The sequence below is a fragment of the Ciconia boyciana genome, chromosome 1 (assembly GCF_034638445.1).
Source record: "Ciconia boyciana chromosome 1, ASM3463844v1, whole genome shotgun sequence".
NCBI classification, from domain to species: Eukaryota; Metazoa; Chordata; class Aves; order Ciconiiformes; family Ciconiidae; genus Ciconia; species Ciconia boyciana.
The window spans coordinates 138,242,618-138,259,964 of NC_132934.1; the positions used below are offsets into that span (position 1 = coordinate 138,242,618).

General features: G+C 39.1%; 1 protein-coding gene across 5 annotated transcripts in view; it reads left to right on the forward strand.

Annotated features, from left to right (window-relative positions):
- ARHGAP6 (Rho GTPase activating protein 6) overlaps positions 1–17,347 on the forward strand; it is a 339,527-nt gene that overhangs the window by 309,206 nt on the left and 12,974 nt on the right. For all 5 annotated transcript variants that reach the window (XM_072849492.1, XM_072849490.1, XM_072849493.1 and 2 more), the window contains 5 exons: positions 1,618–1,813; positions 5,013–5,068; positions 8,841–8,991; positions 10,138–10,286; positions 13,624–13,803. In XM_072849492.1, coding sequence (XP_072705593.1) covers positions 1,618–1,813; positions 5,013–5,068; positions 8,841–8,991; positions 10,138–10,286; positions 13,624–13,803 — 732 coding nt within the window. The remainder of the gene's footprint in view (positions 1–1,617; positions 1,814–5,012; positions 5,069–8,840; positions 8,992–10,137; positions 10,287–13,623; positions 13,804–17,347) is intronic.

Consider the following 17,347-nt stretch of genomic DNA (forward strand, 5'->3'; position numbering starts at 1 on the left):
ATGCCTGAAACCCCACACTCTTAAGAACAAAATAGAAAAATTGTTCAGTTGAAATTTTACACACATGGATCATAGCCAGAGATTCTTGTTTGGTTTTGGAGGGGTTTTTTGTTTGCTTTTGGCAGGAAATGGTAAAGGGAATCAAGCAAATGTACTTCTGAGAGACATCAGAAATCAAGGTCAAAGTTGCATTCTAAAGGGACTAGTAATTGTTTAGAGACATGGGTCCAAAAAAATCTGAAAACTTCACTGTGTTTTATTTATAAGTCTTCCATGAGTTATGAGAAACAGAACTATACCTGATAAGTTATATGCTTTTTTTTTTTTAAAGATATTATGAACTAAAAGGTTTTAAATTCATTTGAAATCTCAGTGGATTTTGTATGAGTTGCCTATGAGTTGAAAATCTTTGTAAAGTTCAGTTGTCTAGGCTGATGGAAGAAAATACTTCTAGAGCTTGAAATTCCCTAGCAGTTGTACAGTTCTCATTTAATAAACGTAGAGATCTCACCAGCAGTCTATGAAATACCTGTCAGCAGAACAGTGTGCTTTTAAGAAATTAGAGTTGTCAGCAAAGTTTTGAATGGGAATTTACATTTTCTTCATTATCTCTTAGGATGACATGCTGGATTCCTGTACAGTACATTTTATGCTATGGTAAAATGTATCCTGTGTTTCAGAAAGAAAGAAAATAATTTACAATAGATATTTTTAATGAGAATTAAAAATGAAATTTTTCTTTTTGTTTTATTATTATTTATAAGCCTAGATTATCCCCTAAAATTTTTTTGCCTGGTAAGTTTAATAACAATTGAGGAAAACGGTCGTTTTGAAGTGACAGTCATCTTGTCGTTTGAAACAAGTAATCTTATTTTTCAAGTGTGAACATTGAAACATGCCATAAACCTCTTGCTGCTTGTGCTGCTTTATCCTTTACAGACTGCTTGAATTTCTGTGCCTTGCTGTAATCCAAACATAGTTTTCAAAGCTTTCATTGGAATTTTAATGATTTTAAAATATTAAGATACGTGAAGTAGAATTATCTAAAAAATATTACCCCTCTGCTTTTCTGGTGTGTCTTTTTTCTGTGATAACATGGGATAATTTCAATCTCTGCAGTTGTATGTATTTGTGTTATTAGTTAACTGTAAGTGGTGTATGGTTGTAAATCTATTTATTTGCATCATTTTCACTGATACAATGGCCCAAGCTGCAGAAGAAGTAGGGAATGAGGTTTAAAAATGTATATATATCTCCATGCACATAAGTATTGCACTGCTGAGGTGCGCACACAGACCATGATTCATTCTTGTCCTGCAGTATGTGCAGGCTTACAACAATAAAAAGGTGTGCCAAGTGAGTGGAAAGCATTTAGTTTTCTCAATATCTAATTTGTATTCCTTGTAGTGTGGTAATAATAGCATTGGTACCATTGTGATTTTCCCATCCATTACACTGGTATTATAACTTCATTAATTTACAAAAACTATGCAGCAAATTGTATTTTTATATTAGTTTGTTTAAAATGCAGGTAAGCAAAAGTCTTTGTTAGGTAGCGTCCTGTGGTATGTAGATTTCTCCAGCCATACTGATTGTTCATGTGTGTATATTTTACAGGGCGCGATGTCTGTGGACTCTATTACAGATCTTGATGACAATCAGTCACGATTGTTGGAGGCTCTCCAGCTCTCCTTGCCAGCAGAAGCCCAGAGCAAGAAAGAAAAGGCAAGAGATAAGAAACTAAGCCTGAACCCTATTTACAGGCAGGTTCCCCGGCTTGTAGATAGTTGCTGCCAGCACTTGGAAAAGCATGGTAAGAATATTTTGTTTTCCCAGGAGTGGCAGATATATTTTTGCTATAATATAAATAAATGTGTATTTCAAGAAGCAAGCATATACTTCCAATTGCAAGGACATGTTTGAAAGTCAGGCACTTTCCCTCCTATTTTGCCTCTTGCTAAAGATACTGTCTCGCAAATAATTACTTAGATGATACCTTCCCAAACTAAGGATCTATGCTACGAGCTTGCAAACTGGCCCATACAGCATGGGGGAAGAGACATTTCTTGGAGGTCGTTCATCTCATACTGGAGTGCTCAGCTCTGCAGGAATGGCTCTTCACACCCCACGGGTTTACCCATACCGTGAGAAAGAAATCCTGAAATGTGCCACTCAGCCTGGAGTCATTCTTCGCAACCAGTGGATCTTAGGGTGTAAGAGCTAAATTAACTGTTTATACTACAGTGCAAGACTTAACTAGAAACACCATTTGAAGATAGAGGCTCAGAGAAAGAAAAAAGTCCCATGCTAAATTATATTAAGCTCCAAGAAGCTTTTTCCTGTTCACTACAAGGCTTGCAGGCTGCCTACTCAGTTTGTCCCTGGCTTGAGTCCTCCTGACCAGCCTCAGGCTCAGGCCTGCTCTCTCCGAAGGGAATTATAAACTCCTGCCAATACTCTTCTCGTGTCTTCATGATCGTCCATACACAAACCTCCCACCAGCTTTATGTAATGCAGAAACAATAGTTAACCAAGGTATCTGTTCAACATCTCTCCCAATGTATCTTAGTCTTGTAAAGATTTTTAATGAGAATTGAAATAACTTGGCCACAGCAAGACAGTTATCACATGGCCAGATAACAAATAAACCATTAAGTAATGGTGACTGCAACACCAAATGATACATTTGATACCTAATTTGACCAGAAAGAAATCATGTACTGACTCTGAATGAAAGGTTTTTGCAGATCAGAGTCTGCAATTTAAACAACAATGCTAAGCTTTTACACTACATAAGTGAAAACCATGTTGCTTACAAATATATAAAGGAAAACTGCGGAAGAGAGTCATTGTTAGCCTTTTACAGAGATTAGATACTGTGGCTGACAAATAAGTGTGGGGATGATTAAGTTTGAGATGAATTACTTCCATCCCTTTAACCAAGGGTAGCTGAGTTTGGAGAACATAAAAGTGTCTTGAGTCAGCCAAAAAAGCCATCCAGCTGAGTATCCTTTGCATATTGTGATTTTGTGTCACTTGAACATCTGTGGATATATTTTTTAATCCACTTAACCCACTGTCATAACAAAGATTCTTTTCTATACAACATTCTTTACTAAAATATTTGCTTTACATTAAAGTTTCCTTTTAAAGAAAATTTATGATTTTTTTGTGCATTTTCTAAGAGTGCACTGTAGTACCCCACAACACAATAATCTGAGATAATATGGGGCAAATATTGATATTCTTCAATTTTCAATTTAATCTGTCATCCACAAAACAGTCATCGGGATTGGTTGACTTTGAGAAATGTAAAGACTGCAGAAGACGGACACTTACTGTTTGCTTGTTCACTTTAGGGATAATAGAGGACTTTCTGTTCTAGCAACAATCCTGTAGCAACGTCATTCCAGGCCATATGATGGACCAAGTTTCTGGTTCTGAAAATACTTGCCTGTATACATAAGTCCTTTAGGCCAATTCTTCAGCAGCAAATCACCTAGGGGTTTCTCATGAATGCTTTAAATGATCATTTTGAACATTATATGACAAAAAATGGTTATGTTTTTAGCCATAAAAGTCCCTGGCCTTGTTCACCTTCCCTGTTTTCCCTGGGATCATGTCCCAGAGTTGTAAAGGCTTGAATTCCTGCAGACCCACAGTGTAAAACAAATACTGTATGTTTGTGCAGGAACTGGTAACCAGCCTCCAGTTTTTACCCAATACGAGTATCTCCATCTCAGATGATTCCCTGCCAATGTTCCTGGGTTTACTAGATTTTACTCCATCAATGTGATTTGCTGTTAACCAAAGATAGAATAATATTTGAAGAGATGTGTCATGTTGAGACTAAAAGCTAAAAGGCAGAATACTATCTGAATTTCTCTGATGAAAATCTGCAACTCCAAACACCACTGCAAAGCTGCACGTCTCTAGCAAGCAATTGTAGCCTCATGGCTGTCAAAAGGCATTTGTTTTGCAAGGTTATTTTACATCTCCTGTATGTCAGTAGAGAAAATGAGTGTTGCAGAGTAGCCTTTGTTAGACTGCAAACTTTTCAAAGCTTATAGATAATTTCATCCTTTTTGCAAAAAAGGTCCAGCTGTGTAAAATGATATTATGTACACAGCTACTTAAGTCTCTAAGATTTCCACTCACATTCTCATTGCTAAAGACCACCTCTGAGGTGACATTTACTCTCAAATTTTTCAGTTTCTGTTACTCAGCAAAGTATGTCTATTCAACAACCACGTTATTGTTTGTTTGATATTCAGGTAGTATCTACAGGGCTAGAAGGAGTTTTGAACTGATTTCTTATGGAATAGCAGGCAACACCCATTTCCAAGTCACTCTAAGTCTAAATGACACAAGAGGCACACCTTCTGCACTTTGCCTGAAGTACAACAGTACTTCTTTATAGCTTTCCCTCCACATAATAGCTGTTCCTACCCTATAAACTGCACACAACTCCCAGGTAGAGTTCTTCCCTCTCGTAATCTGCCTGAGTGCCCTACTTATGTCCCTTTGAAGGAAACTCTCAGCTTTGTCTTGACAGGCACTATAGAGCCAGCAGGTAATCCCAAACACCGACTGCTTCCTGTATCCAAAGACACAGCTCAGTGCCCAAGTATTTAGTTATTTTATTGCCTGTTTCCTTTGATGCCAGTCCTGGAAGTGCCACCTCCAAATGCTGAGCAGTGCCTCACTCTCTGCATACCTCTGTCCCTCACGGAGTAGCAGCGGGGCACTACCAAAATGGTACTACAAGAACTGTCATGGTGATGCTGTTTTGAGGTTAGGTGATGTGAGGTCCTTAAAAACTACAGTGGATGGCTTCATAATCCAAGACAACTGAGTTTTGCATCAGCGTGGTAAGTACAAGTTTGTAGAGAAACACATTGCAGGTTTTTTATTCTTTTAAGTACACACATAGCCCAGATTGCTTCGGTTCAATGCAATTTTCAGCAGAAAATTAAACAATAAAACAGTTGTCTGATGTGCTACACTTGCAGGTCTCCAGACAGTAGGAATATTCAGAGTTGGAAGCTCAAAAAAGAGAGTAAGACAGGTGAGTGGATATGGATACGCTTTTCCCTCATCAGCTATGAAACAAACAAACCCGATTCCTTTCTGTTAAGTGATTTCCTCCCCATCCGTCACCTGGTGAAATTCAGGCTTTCTGGGTCAGTGACTTTATTGGTTTTTTGATGGTTCATAACAGGCCATTTCCAGTCATCCTTCACATCTGGTGAAATCCTTGTCAGGTTCTCAGCAGGTTAACAGTCTCTGTATGTTTTTCTCTGCAGAAGTAGCACAGGGTTGAAGATCCAAATAGACTACAGTGATGAAATTTTCCAAAGGTTACACTGTAGGGAAAAAAAAATCTTGGCTGCTAGTGTCATCTCAGAAACAGCTGAAGCTCCCAAAGTAAACCCAAACTGTAAATCTTTATTGGAAAACTCACAGTATGAGAAAACATGCAAGTACAGAACAATCTCTTTGACCCTCAAATCGCTGCTCCCAAATATCACCTTTCTTTCACCCCTGTTAAACTTGAAGGTCAGAGCAGACCCATCCAAGTCCTAGTCTCAGCCAAATGTTGAAAAAGCAAAGATAGTGTACAGTTAGGTTCCAGAGACAGTCAGAAGTGGGTGTTTCTTCAGTCGTAGATGTTGCATTGTTATTCCCAGAAGTTGGGAATACACGTTGAATTAGAGCAGTAGAGAATAGCGCTTAATGGTTGCATGATGCTTAGGGAGGGGATAAAAAGTTACAGGAAAATACCCCTGCCAGGAAGTATAAGACCAAAAAGGTAAAATAGAAAAAAGCAAAAGAAAGCTTGACTGCATCTGATCTCGGAAGTAATAGTTCTTTGTTGCAAAAACTACACAGTATAATGTTTGGCACTCTGGAAAGTTACCTTGAATAGCTAAACTGACTTGATTCTGGCTGGTAGGACAGTGTAGCCTACTGATTTGTAGCTTATTCTCTAGCAGTGTCTATTGCTGAGTGGCTGGTGTAACACAAAGCTAAAAACATTCATGGTCTGCAGAGGCAGTTGTTAGATCAACACTGAACTAGATAAACTATTGAAAAGTAAAAAGTAAGTTGCCTGTCATTTGCATTACAAGCTTCAATGTCAAAACATATATTATAAAACATATATTATCATTCAGGGGTGAATACAATTGCATGATACCTCTGGGGAAAAAGCAGAGGGCTTGTATAATTTACTTGTGAACTAAGCCTTGCTTCAAACATCAATGACTTTCACCGGTTTTTCTTTTACTGTGTTTTCAAAAGCTGAAGAAATCAAGAGATTTGGGTATTTATGTATGCTATTACATGGACTAATTTATTGAATTAGGTGAACTAATATATTTCATTAAACAACATGGAAGCATCAGCTTGGCCCTTGCAGTTATAATAATAAATGCTGTCAACATGAACACATGGGAAAGTCTGGATTCAATTAAAATTCCACTCCTTTTCTGAACCATGGAAAGCCAAACCCAGTACTCAGATTTTGGTGTGCTTTTGCAGCTGTTCATTAGTTTTTCTTGTGTAGAAAGTAGGCATAGTTTTGTTTCCCTTCCTCCCCCAGTTAGAAAATGTCCTATTTCAACTGTAGTTTGTTGCAGTAAATACATAGGTAAGTAAATGCATGTGCCAGTGGGGTTTTTGGTTGGTGAGCAGGAAGAGAAAATCTAGAACAAGTGCATCTATTACAAGCCACCTCCTTCATGTTCAGTGGGGTGTAGGACAAAGATTCCTGAGCTAGCGTTGACGCAAGGTGGTAGGTCTGGTACATCGGGCTGCCAGGTGCCAGCTTGTGCCCAGAAACTGCATATGCTTGAGCAGAGCATCCTTGCCGAGCTTAGGGTGGGTAGCCCTCTGTGCTAGACCTGCTGACTTGGCGGCAGCTCTGCAGCTGAAGCAACCGCCAGACCCTGAGGTTGAAGAGCAACATGGCTAGACCTCTGCTCTCCTATCCCCTCTCCCAGCATGGATGTCTTCAAAACTCTCACGTCTTAAGCTCTGGTGGATGCTGTAGTTCACCAGGTGTATTTTCCAAAAGTCTGAAAGTATTCCCTGTGAATGAAGTCTGAGACCTAAAGTTTAGACTTAGAAATACACCGTTTTTAACAGCCATGGTACCTGGGCTTGAAATGTGGCCATGTTCACCAATGATTATCTGATACTGTGCTAATTAGGACATCTCTGTAGGCCTCACAGGATATCAGATCAGAAGTGCCGTATTCAAGACTGTAACAGCAATTTATGATGTAGGCAGCTATTTGGGAAGTCTAAATTCCTGATGCAGTGCTAATCTGTTTCCTCAGCTGCTTTTGGGCAATAAGTACAGAAGCAATCTTCTGGATAGAGGTAATTTATGGTGCTTCACAGGGATGTTCCGCATTTGCCACCAGTCTGAAGTGTAGAATTGAGCTGGGAATGAAATCCCCAAGTTGGCACTGGAAAATCTTTGACCACAAATCAGCAGGGGGAAGCATAATATTAGATAAAGAACAAATTCTGGTCTTCATAACATAATTATTCATTATTAGTAATGACTGATACTAATAATATTAAAAGTAGTCTTAATAAATTAGAAAGGAGGCCGTAGTTTTTATTGAATACCTTTCACACCCGTTATGAAAGCACAATTTCAGCTGAAAGTACCAGATTTTCTACATTCCTCCACACGGTACACACTCAAGATAGATTTGCCTGTGATCAAGATTTGCCACAGATTATCACAGACACATAGTTTGCTTGTGACTTACCTTCTTTCTTCTTTTTGATATGTCTGTAATAATCCTGGTAAAGAAGGCCGATACCTCAAATTTCCTCTTATTTAGTAAGATTTAGATATAATTACTCTCTGAGAAGGTGTATCTGAGACCATGATACCTCATAATATTAGCAAAGATTCGAATTTTTCCTAGGAAATAGTTTTAAAACATCTTGACTATTTTCAAAATGAAAAGAGAGTAAAAGGTGGAGCTCTTAGCCTGAAGAAAGTATTCTGCTCTTGGTGCTGGGAAATCTCTCCAGAAAGGCAGGCTTTTATCTTTTCGTAAGGCATATTGGATGAGGGAGAGGGATTTCTTCTGCCTTTGGCAAGTGTGATGCCATTGAATTATACAGAATTTGTCTGAGGACTGTAGCTGGAAAAAAACAGCAATACCTTGTAATGGTATTAGCTTCCTGTTTGTTAACTCCCTAATGATGATCGCTTAGTGAATATAACTAAATTAGAAAGGCAGAACAAGATCTGTGTGGACAAATGCCGTGAAGTCTTAGTGAACCTGCCTGCTTACTGCTTATGCTTAAATACAGTCTTAACTCACAAAAGAAATGTGAGTTTGTTGGGTATTAACATTGTCTTATTATTAAAGTTTTTGTACAAAAACATAAATGTTATGAAATGCAATTTTAGTCTTTCTGGTCCTAAAATCTAGGGATAATGCATTAAGGTGGTATAAGAAAGCCTTTCTTGCAGTTTTCCTTATTCTTCCTTGTTTCTGCCTTTGATGTTAATCTTACATTTCTGCAAAAATTATATTTACTTGGGCACGTTTTTTCATAAAAGAGTGCCATATATTAGCTAGAAAGAAAGAATTGTATTTTATTACAGTCTGGTACAAACCTTAAGTTATGTATCATGGAATAAGCAGCAATTAGACATGAATTATATCTTTGACCTTACCAAAAACTAGTCATGTCCATTCTGGAAAGTGAAAATGAGTAAATCTACATCTTAAAAGATTTTCTGTGTTGGTATGTACTAATCGGGACAATAAGTGACTGTGGTTTTGTGTCATGATCTTTTTCAGTTGCGTGAAGAGTTTGACCGGGGCATAGATGTTGTATTAGATGAAGAGCACAGCATTCATGATGTTGCTGCTTTGTTAAAGGAATTTCTGCGTGACATGCCTGACCCGCTTCTCACCAGAGAACTTTATACACCTTTCATCAACACTCTCTGTGAGCTCTACAGCATCTTGATTTACTGATTTTCAAAAGCTTACCTGTTTGAATTCTTTGATCTCTACTAACCATATTCTTCTTTTCTGTGCATTTAATACTCTAGCCTTGATTTTCTCCAAATATTTGTGTAGTATAAATTTGCTGAGGTCTTTCCTTTGTTTTCGTACTGTGTAAGTATAGCCCAGAAAACTAGAACAACAAAGATTTCACTTATTATACCCATTTTTGCATTTGTATATAGAATGTGATTCATGTTATCTATTGAGTCCTAACCCTGTCATTGGTTCAGCAGTAGCAGATGACAGGCTCCCATATGAGTCCTGGTATCTTAGCACCATTAATGCTTTTAATTTTTAGAGCTGTTCACTGACCAAAATTCCAGTCTGGCTTCAAAAACCTAGCTTCAAAAGTTCCAGTTGCATCATAGTTAATGGTCCTCAAAGCCATCATATTAAGTACTCCCAAATGTGTTGCCTAAGACCTGAGTGCAGACTCTCACAGATTTGGGAAAAAGTAAAGTTGGACCCTTCAAGCTTACGCTGCTGCCTGGTATGTGTTCTTCAGATTCTTTCTAGCCCTGATGTCTGAGATCCTGCCTCTGTCCACCTTTGTTGCTGGCTACCATTGCATTTTAGATGGTTAAAGTGATGGTGGTTGTAGAACGTCCTTTATATGTCTAGTTGCTTTTCCAGTCTCCCAGTACCTCTGCAAGATATGAAATTGTAAGAAAACCCATTTAAAATGGCTAAAGCATAAGCCTGACTGGAATGCTTCCCAGCGGTGCCCTGTATATACCAGTAGCTATACCTAAGTGAATGGAGTAAGTAGAAAATTAAGCAGGATTTTTGTGTCCAGTGACAGCGTTGGAGTGTGCAACCTGGATTTTGCTCTCTTATAGGCTGAGAAAAGATCCTATGAACCTGTGAGCAAAAAGTTGACCAACCAAGGCAAAAATCCCATAACAGTATTTGTTACACTTTTGATATGTCCTTCAAGTTTTCTCTTTTTCTTCTGATATTATAAGGAAAATGATCCTTAAACAAAGCTATTCTTACGCCTTCCTTTGGGCTGGGAACAGTATATTTGTTCTGGTTTTAGGTTAGTTGGAGTGATTTTCTTAGAATGTATTTTTTCCCCTCTTAGTATTAGAGCCAGATGAACAGCTAAGCACCTTACAGCTTCTCATTTATCTTCTACCTCCCTGTAACTGCGATACCCTACACCGGCTGCTGCAGTTCCTCTCCACAGTGGCTGGCCACGCAGAAGACACCACAGACAAAGATGGGCAAGAGGTAAGTCCTGGACACTTGTGTCCTTTGACTTTGCTTAACTCCTGATCTGAAAAGAGATCTTTAAAGCTGTGAAACAAACACAATGGTGCCATACCCCTGAAAGATGGGAGAGATTTCATATTTTTGCCTGCTCATTTCCCATTTAGTTGTTTACTATGTTCTTAGGGCTGTGAAACTTTAATTTTTATATGACTTAATCAGTAAAGCATCTACCACTTCCTTTGGGAGATTCACTGCGTAATTGACCTTGTTGTTAAGAATGTCTAATGTTATCCATCCTTTACCCCCCCCTTGTTTTATCCTATTATATTCTGTGGAAAAAATACTCACATAGGAAAGTGTCAGGCATTCAAGAGTATGCTTTTTCATTCTCTTTCATTCTCTGTTGTTGCTTTCTTATATGACCTTTGGACATAGCAGTTCACTTCGTGGTTCCCTTAGCTTCCTTGTGTGCACTGGGTAGTGAAGAATAAAAAATAAGGCACAGGAGCTCCAGCTGTGTCCTTGCAACTGACAGACCTAAGCACTAGTTGGAGTCAGGGTCCCTCTTTGCCTGTTTTCCTTCTGGCCTCCTTACTGTTGCATTCTGGACCAAATTCAGTGGAGAGGTTGGAGAGGCCCACCCCACAGAGACAAGAACATCCATAGCAGTGTGGCTGAGCTATACTTCTGAGCATTCACACATGTGCATCTGTGCCGTTCACACTAGAGGAGATCTGAAAATCCAGGCTTCCCATTTTCTACCAGGAAGATGCTTGAATGAGTGGACTGCTCTGCAATAGATAGCAACTCTGTTAACGTTGAATGAGATGGATACCGTCTGTCACTGCTTGACAAAATCGTACCAGTTTATCTGTGGGAAGGACTTCTCTGTCCCCTGAACTGCAGCAGAGACTACTTCTGAAGTTACTTGTGATACTCTTCTGAAATTCCTAGAAAATTTTGTCTTCCAGATGGAAAACCCTGCTGACTTCTGTCAAATGTGGACACCTTTTGCAGTTGGCTGGCTTTAACAATTGGCACTTTGAGACTGAGTTTTGTCGAATTTCTGCCTCCAGTCCTAACTTCCAATGTGCTGTATGTGACTTCAAGGCCTATTTCACTTTTAAATCCACTTTAAATGCTATTATTTTTGTCCTCAGCAAGGAGATGATAAAAAGCTATACCACTATGATGGAAAGCATTTAAAAAGGGCAGCCTGTAACAATTCTACTGTGCTTAAAAACATGTATAAGCCAGCTAAGGTCGTGGTCCCCCTGGTCCTGCAAAGAATTCTCTGTTGGTTCAGGAATATACCCAAGAGGATGTTATTGCAGGGCTAGAAGATGCCCCTTAAGAGAGTTGGTTTGGCCCAACAGTTGTATTAAAGGCATTTTCATTCCTCTTAACAGTACATCAGCTCTGCTACAGGTATTTTGGCAAGGCAAATTTATGTAAGCTATCTTGGCAGTATTGTAAGCATCAGGAATATTATGTGCAATTGGATACCTGTTATAAATAATACAGTATTCTGCTCACAATTATTTAAGCTATTCCTGAATAATTAAGTGAATAAAGGCATACAGGGCAAGAGAAAGTATTTTATCAGACTGTTTGCTATCACTGGAAGGAAAACAGCCAAGCTTTGGCATGCAGGCCCTCTTCACGATTTCTTTCAAAAGTCCTTCTCTCACAAAGATGAAGATGGATGACTAACTTTATTAAAATTACTCATTCAGTTAATTTCAGTGGAAATGTTTACAAAATTTTTTCAGGCATGCCCTGAGGCTGCCCTTAAGAAAAAACTCACTGTTTGTGCAGACAGCCTGCACATGCAGATCCAGGCACAGCCCGAGGCTGCCCCTGGCACACTCGAGGCACTGCGTGCCTGTACATCCTTGGTGGCTCAGTACTCTGACAGTGTTTAAAAAGCAGGTCACCTGAAAAACAGCCGGGTGCATGGCAGTGTGCAAATAAGGGAGTGTGCTGTACTCACAGTCATGCTGGGATGAGTCTCTGAACAAAGAGCCAACATGTTTGTTACAACTGCCCATGCACCTACCTAGTGCAGATGTCTTTCCAAGATTACACAGTGGTCCCCCTGATAAAAGGAAAAGCTCTTTTTACTATCATCTCTATGCTGTCTAGTTGAGCTCTGTAAAAAATAAACCAGGTGCAGTCAGTGCACAGTTGTAAGTTCAACTAGAGTATTCAGCAGATGACCAGCTACAAAAAAAAACCAAAAAACAAAAAACAAAAAAACAAAACTAATTTGAAAAGATTCATTTTGTGCCACTCATTTCTTGAAATGCTATTTTTACTGCCTCTTTTAGTGCCCTTTCCTGTCCTTTTTTAAAATTAATTAGTTCAAATGTAACTGAAACAAATGAAAATAACTCTCACGATACTTTTTTGTTCTTTAAAAAAGCCTGCAAGAAATACTGTATCAACAGCTGGAATTCACTTACAGTCTTATATAGTCAAACTGCTGGCATCTTCTTCTGCATTCCCAGAATAGCAACCAAGTGGAGACACAGAGAGGAAGCACATGACCCCTGCTTTTTGCTCTGTTAAAAGAATAAAAGGGGAAAAAAGTAGTCTAATCACAAATATGACAATGAAAATTTTGATTTAATGACCTATATAACATATTGTCCAGATATTTTCTGTCTAGTATAGTATGTATTCCTAGCCTTCTACTTCCTCCAAAATCAGGTTACTATTGCTTCTTTGAGCACAGAGTTATAAAAGTAGGAAAAAAGTAAAAAAACCCACCAAAACAAAAAACTCCACCCAACAAGTAAACATTTGGCACATTCTAGGAAACAAGCAAAAAGACAGGAAAATACTAATAAAAGTAATGAGCATGCTTCTTAATTATCTAAACTGTTTAAACATGGAAAAGTGTGTTTTTCCTCACTGTATCTGTTTCAAATCATGAGTGCTACTTGAGAAAGCTAACAGTTTTCAGTATTTGATCCTAAGAGACAGCAATATGCTGAGGTGCTGAAGTAGGAGGGAGGTTTCCCTGAGTTCAGAAGTATGCCACTGCTGAGCTTCCAGGGAATTAAGGGCAGGCAGCACTTCCACCTTCTGCTCCTCCAGTCCATTTGAAAATATATCCAGAAAATCCACTGTCCTTGTTGCAGAGATGTCCAAACAAGGTGTTTCAACATTTCTAAAAATTGTTCATTTTTTATTTGATTAGCACTTGGTTTTGGTTTTGATGAATGAAGCATCTGCCAAATCGGGGGTGGGGGGAAGAGTGTGTGTGTGTGTGTGTGGAGATGGGTGTATATACATATCTGTATACATTAGACCCTGGGAGACCCCATCTCATTTATATTCTGTTTTCTAGATTACGGGGAATAAAATGACATCACTTAACCTGGCTACCATCTTTGGTCCTAACTTGTTGCACAAGCAGAAATCTACTGACAAAGAATTCTCAGTTCAGAGCTCAGCTCGAGCTGAAGAGAGTACTGCTATCATAGCTGTCGTACAAAAGATGATTGAAAACTATGAAGCCCTTTTCATGGTAGGTGGATGTTTCATGTTACTCCTATGCATTTTTAAGTTAAAGGAGGAAATAGCTAGTTGGTATTAAAGTAGACTAGGATGAAATAAACTGTGGAAACTGCATTAAATTAGGGTCAATTATTATTGGTAGAAAAAGTAGTCTTCTATGAAGGAGAATGCTTTGCAGTAAGCAATAGTGTTAAAAATGTGTACTTATATCTTGCCTGGAATGGTTTCTATGTAGATAAGAGTATCTTCCTTACAAGATTTCTGTCTGTGGAAATGATGGGGTTAGCGATTCAGTTGTATACCAAACAAGACACCAGCATTGCTCATTAGTTTTGAAGACAAGACTGAAAATGACCTTTCACCTCTCAGTTTTGGAAGTCAGGGAGCCAATTATTCTTCAGGGAGTAAAAGATCCTTGGTTAATTTAAGGAACAGCCTCCCCTACCAAAGACTTTCTTGTTGGTTGAACGGGGAGGAAGGACAAAGCTTTCTCATTTGTCAGTTGGATAAGAGGAGTAAAGCATAAATCTGTGTAGTTCCTGAGTTCCTTCCTGTTCTCTTGCTGAAGCAAGGAAGTTCTTCATAAAAGGGATTATGACCTTGCACTTGGACATGTTGTTTACTTAAGATGCAGCTTAGTTAAATCACATTCCTTGTGCCTAGCAGTTACTTGGACAGTTCATTCTGTGGCTTTACCTTTTCCTCTTTTTGTCTACAAAATTACAGGTCAGCTCAGTATGACTTGCACCTGAGAGGACCCTGCTCTGGGGTAGCAGAGGCCAGTCAGACCTAGTGGTGGGCACTATCCTGCCTTCATTTTAGTAGGCATACATATCTTAACAAAACCAGTAGTCTTGAAAAGGTGAAAATAGCTTTGGTGGTTGTGTCTTGAAACTAAGCAGCACTGTATATTACACTGAGGAGACTGGTTCCCACAGCAAGAGGAAGAACACTCTGGAAACCTCCGTTAGTGCTCCAGCAAAGCTGGGTGCTGGATGGGAGAAGATGGACAAGCCTGGACTGTGGGCATGCAGGACTGATGGCCACATAGTACTGTAAGGGGAAGGTGTCTACCAGATTTCAACAGGGAGAAGAGCATGAGAAAGCAGTCACGAGCCCTGCCTATCAGTCTTAGCCTCAGATGAACTTCTTTGTGGTTTTCTTGTCTTTTCCCTCACACTGTATTGCCTTTCATTACATCCTTTGCTTTATTTTTATTCTTGTTCCAGTGAGACGCTCCGCAATCTTTTTTTTTTTTTTTTTTAATGCTTTTCACAGTTTGGGGAAACTTTAGGTGCTATTTTTCCTTCCACAGCAGGAAAAGAAAGTGACAGAACTGCACTCTTGTGCGAAGGTCTGCTGGCCCAGAGTGTGTATGGCACTAGCAAGTTTAAAATAATACTTGAATAAGAATACTTGCAATACTTGAAGTTTTCTTATCATTGTTTCTCTTTAAGAACATTTTGCAGCATGGCCACATCTCAGTACATAATACTTAGGCACACATTCTGACTTCCAATGTGGAAAGGGTGGGGCTTAGGTTTAGACTAACCTACATATGGTCTCTTTTAATTGTGACAGATTTATTCCTTTATCTTTTCAGTGCTTGCATTTTCATTTGAAGGTTAAAAAAAGTGTGGGAAAAAAAGGAGTTTTCTTTTGTTTTCCAGAGTAGCTTTTCAGATTGTGGAGGAAGATTAGAATCAGATTTCAAAATGAGAGACTAGCTGCATGTGAGAGAAAGACAAACCTATCTCAGATGCTCTCCTGAAAGCTGAAATACGTTGATGTGAAATTTATAGAAATGTCTAACAGCTGAGCATCTCTGGGTGCTTTCACTCTTCCCACTGCCATAGTTTAACAAACAACATGGCAAGTTCTGCCTGTTTTCTTGAGTAATGTCTAGACTCACACATGATACTTGATCTGTAGGATTGTGTCAAATTGCTCATAGTTAGTGTTTTGTAAAGCTTCTACCAGGGTTTACTTTCATCTTTTTCATGTTTTAATTGGCAGCACAGAGAGACTTTTTGTATTCTGAAGATAATTAGCCCAGTGTATCATTTGGTAATAGATGCATTGAAAGGAAAAGACTTGTACATGTAATTGTAATAAAACTCTGATCATTTGAAATCAGGCAGCAGCAATTCATTTTCCAAACCCGTAGGAGTGGGGCCAAACCAGAACGGCTGTTTATACTTGACATTTATGCTACTTACAAAAAGAAAAACATCTGGACTCGAACATTCAGCTACAGCTATAACATACAGTGTATTGCTGCTAAGGTGTTTTGTGTTTGGTGGGGTTTTTTTCTGTTACTTTTGTATATGGGGAGGTTATAAAACTCTGATTGGCTTCAGCATTGAAACTGGAATGACGTTTGTGAAATAAAACCTAGCAAACCAGGATGTGTTGTGGCACCCACACCGCAGTATCAGAATGATTCTGATGTATTGGTGGGTCAGGAAGGTTCTGTTTGTCAGAACAACCCAGGATACTGGGGACTGTTTTTATTAAACAATTATCATTGACGTCAGTAATATGCAAACATGTGGATTTTGTATAGAAGATGGATTCTGATCTTGCTTCATTGATGTTAAGGATGTTAAGGCCTTTCATATCCAATTGTTATCCATTTCAGTGAGTCTTAGGGATGCATTAAAACATTTTATGGGACTGTACAAAGGACTGTTCTTTGCCAGTCTCTGAACTATGCCCAGCAGCTGAATGCAGGGAGGCACAGCTCAACCACACTTCGTCTCATTGGCTTTGACTTGGCATGGAGGTTGGAGAAGAGCAGCTTGGTCACGCATTTTCATCTCCTAGCACCCAAATCCAGCCCTGCTGCAAAGAAGCACTACATAATGTCTGAAATTTCTTATTTTTACTGTTAGAGGTTACTGTGGTCTCCCCACCACAGAGGCAGTCACACGCTGCCTCTCTGTGCCCCATCGGTAGCAAGGTACAGCACAAAGGAGACACTTCAAGGGTCCCTCCACCCTTCTGTGCCTCAATAGCTGTGACTTTTATGTAGCACCCAGCTGCTCTTCTCCAACCTCCATGCCAAGTCAAAGCCAATGAGACGAAGTGTGGTTGAGCTGTGCCTCCCTGCATTCAGCTGCTGGGCATAGTTCAGAGACTGGCAAAGAACAGTCCTTTGTACAGTCCCATAAAATGTTTTAATGCATCCCTAAGACTCACTGAAATGGATAACAATTGGATATGAAAGGCCTTAACATCCTTAACATCAATGAAGCAAGATCAGAATCCATCTTCTATACAAAATTTCAGAGTATCTCCTACTCTTCTGGAGTCCTGACAACTCCAGAGCCCTCTGATGCACCCCAGTATGTGCTCAACAGCTGCAACAGCTGTTATGTCAGCAGTGCCTTGGCTTCCCTTCTGTCCCTGAATATAAAGTTCTCATCCATCTACTCAGCCACAACTGCCAGTTAAACAATTAATTCAATAGTAGTTATTGCAGCCCTGTAACATCTTCCTGGGATACCAATATGGTAGTTCTCTATAAGTGTAAGTTTATAATTACATGCATA